The sequence below is a fragment of the Cricetulus griseus genome, chromosome 4 (assembly GCF_003668045.3).
Source record: "Cricetulus griseus strain 17A/GY chromosome 4, alternate assembly CriGri-PICRH-1.0, whole genome shotgun sequence".
NCBI lineage: Eukaryota > Metazoa > Chordata > Mammalia > Rodentia > Cricetidae > Cricetulus > Cricetulus griseus.
The window spans coordinates 148,402,503-148,409,107 of NC_048597.1; the positions used below are offsets into that span (position 1 = coordinate 148,402,503).

At 42.4% G+C, this 6,605-nt stretch overlaps 1 protein-coding gene across 1 annotated transcript; it reads right to left on the reverse strand.

Annotated features, from left to right (window-relative positions):
• Positions 1-4,108: 4,108 nt before the first annotated feature.
• LOC100751623 (secreted seminal-vesicle Ly-6 protein 1-like) lies at positions 4,109-5,333 on the reverse strand. The gene is made up of 3 exons (XM_035444359.1): positions 5,273-5,333; positions 4,683-4,796; positions 4,109-4,233 (listed from the first exon to the last, which is right to left on the reverse strand). Exons 1-3 carry the CDS (start codon positions 5,331-5,333, stop codon positions 4,109-4,111), a joined length of 300 nt encoding a protein of 99 aa, XP_035300250.1.
• Positions 5,334-6,605: the final 1,272 nt, after the last annotated feature.

Consider the following 6,605-nt stretch of genomic DNA (forward strand, 5'->3'; position numbering starts at 1 on the left):
AAAACCACTGGCTCTGGAGATGGGGAAAGGGACAAGATCTCCTGACCAAATTGAGACAATGAGGTAGTGGTTCGAAGGGTAGGGGAGGGGAGAGGGAGTTAGGAGATAGGGAAGGGAAGAAGAGGATGGGGTAGGAGGACATCATGGAGCAGGAAGAGATAGAGGAGAGAAAGAAAAGAGATACCTTAATAGAGGGAGCCATTATCGGTTTAAAGAGAAATCTACACTAGGGAAATACCCAGATATCTACAAGGATGACCCCAACTAAGAATCTAAGCAATAGTGGATAGACTGCCTTAAATGCCTTTGCCCTATAATGAGATTGATGACTACCTTATGTGCCATCCTAAAGCCTCATCCAGTAGCTGATGGAAGCAGAAGCAGAGACTCACAGCTAAGCCCTGAGCCAAACTCCAGGAATCCAGTTGTAGAGAGGGAGGAGTGATAAGCAAAAGGGTCAAGACCAGGCTGGAGAAACCAACAGAAACAGCTGACCTGAACAAGGGAGTACCCTTGGACCCCAGACCGACAGCTCAGAAACCAGCATAGGATCAAGCCAGGTCTCGTGAATGTGGCTATCATTTAGGAGGCCTAGGAAGTTTATGGGGCCTCTGGTAGTGAAACAATATGCATCCTTAGTGTACGAATGGACTTTGGGAGCCCATTCCCCATAGAGGATACTCTTTCAGCATAGAAACATGGGGTAGGACCTATGCCCTGCCCCAAAAGATGTGACAGACTTTGATGATCCCCTTTGGAAAGCCTCAACCAACCTGGAAAACAGAAGGAGGGATTTTATGAGTGGTTGGTTGGGGGCATGGAAGGATGGGAGTGAGAGGGAACTGGGATTGATAAGTAAAATAAGATTGTTTCTAATTTAAATTTTTAAAAAATCTAGAGAACAAAAAAAAAACACTCCCTCCCCCAAAAAATCAGATTAAAACAACACAACAAAATAAGAAAAAAAAAAGCCAAAAGAAAACCAAAGGAAATGCATATAGACACAGGAACCCACACATTTGTACACACAGGAATCCCATAGAGACTTTATACTGGAAGCCATAATTTATACATAAAAGACCTGTAGTGTATAATAATAATGATAACACAGCTCTGATAACATTATTATGAGACAAACTGAACCTCCAAAGATGGTATAGAGTTTATTTTCTGTTGGCCATCTGAAGCTGGACATGGGGGCTACCTGTAAGAGTGGTTTGTTTCCCCAGTGAGACTCCATGAGAGCAAACTAATTTTTCATTTGCTAGCAGCTCTCAATTGGAGCTAGTTAGCTTCCAGATTATGAATGTGTCCACTTCTTTCAGCTTTAGGACCCAATCTGATGCAGACCTATGTAGGCCCTGTAAATGTTGCCTCAGTCTCTGTGAGGTCATATGAGCATAGAGCCTGTTGCGGGGCGGGGTGGGGGGAGCAGGGGAGTCATCAAAAAATGAGGAAGTGTATTAAAATTTTGCAGCATTAGAAAGGTTGAGAAACACTACTTTAGCTGAACAGAAGTATTTTCTTTTCCCCTAGCTCCCTGGGCTATCTAAGCAATATTGGGTACAGGTTCCATCTCATGAAGTGGACCTTAAATCTAATCAAAATTGATTGGTTACTCCTTAGCAGCAGCATATTTTATTTCCACTATGGCATCAGTACATCATGCAGGCTGGCCACTCTTGCAGATCAAATAGTTTGTAGCTGGGTTTCCATTTACCTTTCTCTTTTGGTAGCATTCAGAGTACCTTCTAGTAACATGCATATTAGTCTATAGGGTGAAGGATCTAGGTAGGCACTAGCTATATTTTCAGGTTAAATGAGTTCTGTAGGTTTTGTCTTCAGTAATAAGGCCCTATCATTAGTATGGAGAGTCTCCAAAAGCCTTGGCATAGTGGGTAGTTTGGGAGTTCTGATTTGTTGTTATTCTGGCTTCTATTGCTGTCCATGACAACTCTAATTTTTTGGATTTTTAAAATATATTGTTTACGTTCCAATCCCAGTTCCCCCTCCCTTGTCTCATCCACTCTCCCCACTTCCCCCCTACTCTCATCCCCCCCAGGAAGTCTAAGTCTGTCACATCATCTAGTTGAGGTAGGACCAAGGTACCTCTCCACCCCCTCTGTCTATGCTGGGAAAGGTGTTTCTCTATGTCAAATGGGCTGCACTAAGTTTGTGCATTAGTGTTAGATCTTGGACCCACTGCTAATGTCCTCATATATTGTTGCAGTTACGCCATTGTCACCTATATTAAGTCTTGTTCAGTCTTATGCTATAATTTAATTGTATTATTTTTGACTGAATACATTGTACATCTGTCTGTTTTGCTGTGTGTGTGTGTGTGTGTGTGTGTGTGTGTGTGGTGAAGATCAGAGAACTTGTATAAATCCATTTTCTCCTTCTATTGTGTGGGTCCAGGAACTGAACTCAGGTCATCAGGCTTAGTGACAAATAACTTGATCCACTGGCTGCCTAATTATATGAATTTATACATAAGAAGAGTGTAAGTGTGATTGCATTGACCACTAAATCTGAATACCAAGTTCAGCCTTCATAACCAACAGAGTAGGAGAGAGTACTGACTACTGCAGTTTCACTTTGCACCTCCACTCACGTGAGATGGCATGTCAACACAGATACACACACAAAATAAATGTAAGCAACTTGTAATTGGAAGTAATATAGACAACTACAGAGAATTAACAAATTAAACTTTTAAAGGTGCATAAGAATGTCAGAGTATCAAACATGAGTATACATGTATCAAACATGATACATTAAGATACAGTGAGATTACAAAAGATTTAAAGCATACGGAAAGACCAAGATAAGGGGTTCATGTCAAGGTAGAATGCTTGCTCCCATGCTCCAGTGACAGGATTCAGGGAACAGTGCTGAAAAACAAGATAATAATGATAGTGAATATGTGTAAGTGTATAAATACTCATTTATAAACACATGTAAATACACTTCATAGCTTATCAATGATTGTAAACTTTGGACTATAAGCCTGAAGAGGTAAACAAGCTGGGTCTTTGCAGGGTGGAATGGGATTACTAGCCATGCTTCCTTGGACAGTATTGTCTGTATTTCTCTAAGGTTGGTATGCAATGTGCTAGAAAAATATAAAAATAAAGATGGAAACAACATCAACTTCAGATTTATGTAACTTACTAGGAATAAAGATAAACTGGGCCAACTTTTCATGTGCAGAGAGTAGAATTGCATGCTGAGGTGCTGAAGTGACTTCAGCCCATGTGAGGACTAGTGTCTACCATGAACTTGATTGTATCAAGGATGTATAAGGGATTCCTCAAACACTGCTGGGTGTGTCTGTCACATTCTAGACATGGTTAGGATATGACATCTCTGACATAATTAAACTATTTAAGCCATTAATACATTCAAATTTTGGGTAGCTTATTAACGGAGTTACAGGCTGCATTGGAGAAAGCAAGGACTGTGACCTTGGAGGTGTATCCTGTCCTAGTCCCTCCTACTATGCTCAGGTTTGTGTCCTACACGCCATGATGTGAATAGCTCTGGTCCACTGTACCCTCTCCATCATAATGAAGACCTCTGCAATCATAAACTAAACTATATCATTGCTGCATTGTACTGTTTTACTCAGCTCACAGCAGTGAGAAATTGGATAGCATATGTCTTCCATTCATTGAAGAAGAATGAAATGAGACGCTGGAACTAATGTTTGATAGAACCTTGGCAGAAGAGGCACCACCAATCTGAAGGTACATAAGAGGGCTGTGAGGTCTGTCATACTCTATAGTACAAAATCAGTGTTGATAACAGTAAAAGTGAGAGGAATAGAGGAAAGTGTGGCAAATATCAGTGAGTGAGGGAAGGATGGGGGAAGGAAAAGAAGGAAGCAAGAATCTGAGAGGAGGAAGCACTTGGGATATGGGGGAGCAGAGAACATTGCTCTATTCCCAACTGAACTATTGAAACATCTTCAGCTGATGTTTCTTCCAGGCAGGTGTCAGGGATAAGCAGTGCAGGGAAGAGATGGTTCATTATCATAAGACTTGAGAGCACAGGGAAGAAATAAAAACTCACCTGCAGCAGAACTGGGCAAGGGAGGGCCCAGCCTCTAAAACTCATTACACAGAGATTGGTCATGGCAACATGTAAAATCCAGTGTTAGGTTATAATGGGTGAAAGTATTATTTAAACACCTGGAAGAACAATCCTGCTGCCCAAACAGGATATCATGACCTGCACAAGAAAAATAAAGAGGGTCAAACATATATTTGAGAAATCAGAGTCTCAGGAAATGAGGAGAAGTAGGCTGTTTAGTGAAATGTATGCCAGCCACACACAGTTGACTGTAGTTATCATCTATCAAACTGTAATCTGGCATGTAGGCATGCCACCAATCCCCAAAATTACTGTCAGGAATTTTACAGTTCAAATCCTCTCATTCCTGAATATGTTTTCCTGATATCTCTAAAGACCATGCAGAGATCCCCCCAACTTCAAAAATATTTCTTAATTTGGCAAAAAATGGTAGGCAACCAATACTGAATTGGAAGGAGCCTTCTTCTGAATTTTCACAGAAACGCAGCCTCCCATAATCTTTGTTTTGTCCCCAGGATTGTAAAGAGGACCAATTCATTCCTGAGCCATAAATAGCATCACCCCAAGATGTCCCAGGCTTGACACACCTTGAGAGACGACCATTATGCCACATTCCTGGTCTTCTTTAGCCTCACAGGTGCTTTCTCCTTTCTCACATACTCCATCAGCGTTTAACAAGTCACACTGCAAACATGTCAGAGCTGAAAAAGCAAAAGCAAGGATAAGAGGTTCACTCAGACACCCCCTCATGCATCAGACAGGAGCTGAGCCTGTGGCTATAATCAATAAATAAACAATGACCAAGGAAAGAGCTGGATGTATGAGCTGAGCTCTAAAGGGTAGTCAATGAACTTGGACCTTAGGAGGGGATTTGAGAAAAGCCATGTTTCCCCAGTTCAAAGACTGTGAATGGACTAGGATGTGTGGGGACGATCAAGACTATGATGGAGTTTTAGCTGACCACATTTGACCATCCAAGTGCTCCCATCACTTCCCCATCTTCATTCTGTCTGGTACCTTCTTTGCATCACTTCCAATACATATTGAGGTCTATACATAGGTAAGCTGGAGGAATTGTGAAGGTTTGTTAAGAACCAGGTGACCTCCCAAAACCCAGTACCCTTTACCAGCATGTCTTCCCACCAGCACTGGCCCCTCTCATCTGCCAGGATCTCACCTTGCAGGAAGCCCACCACCAAGCAGAGGCCCAGCAGGAGCAGCAGGAAGTGCTTTCCCATGGCAGTGGAATCCCAGGTTAAGAGAGCCTCAGAGAGCAGGATAGAGCACTCAAGGCCTAGTCTCTACAATGCATGCTTATATCTGAGCTCAGGCTAGAAGAGGAAGCCAATGGGATTCCGAGCCAGTGGAATAAGTAGATAGCCTCGGGGGGGGGGACACAGATCCTACGTGCTTCACTATGCATGCTCACTTCTACACCCTACCAGTGGTCCAAGCACTTCTAGATTCTTGTCCACATATTTATTTAACTACCTTTCAAATGGGGATCAATACCGGTGGTATTCCATGGTATTTTGAAACTGAGTGGCTGAGGAGCCTAGAGAGTGCTACACACAATAGTCTATGACTCTCCACATGGAAGGATATTGTCATCCTCTAAATCCAGATTTTAAATTTCCTAACACTTTGTGAGTGGGATATATGTCTAAATATACATTTAACTGCTCAATGAATCTCTGAAAACCAACTTGTAGATTCGGGTTCATCTTCCAACAGACTAGAGTTATTTTCCTGGGGGCCAGAAAGAAAGACAAGGAAGACTACAGGGTCAGTGAAGGAAAGCATGACAGGAAAACAGCCCTTGCATTCTGGATCGGGTTCACTGTCCCACTACTGGAGTCAGGAAACAAAAGCACCACTGATAAAGCAGAATTACACAGAGACAATATGTGCTGCCTAAAAATTCCTGAACAGGTTCAAAGGCAAAAATAAGCTGTGCTTTCTTAGCACTAAAAGGATGTATAGCTTTGTTGGAAGGCCTTTATGATCAGAGGTCAAAGTCTTTCATGGCCTGGCAGCTTTTTCCAAAAATCAAGGATGTGAGGACTTCCTCCCTCTCAGCAAGACTTTCTGCTCTCTACCTGTCCATATCTGGAGAATGTCCTGGCCCTAGAGCACTGACCTTATCTGAAAACTATCTTTAAGCCCAGATGTCTGATTTACCTCTAGGGTGTAACAGGGCACCGTTTCCTGCCAGAAGCCTCCCCTGCTGCGTATATGGTAGCTAACTTATGTTAGGAGATTTGCTATAGGACCATGCAGCCACATATGAAGCCTTATGATAGGAATGTGCCACGTAATGCAAATATTTGCTATAATCTGGAATAAAGCTGAGCTGATTCACAATAGTCATCCTGAGGAGGGCTGTCTGCATCATACTCCATCGTACCCACAGCTTTCTGAACCCTGTTCCCAGATTATGCTCCCTCCATCCCCAGGACTAATGCAAAAGACAAAACAGGATGAAATGCTATAACAGCACAAAAGGAGCT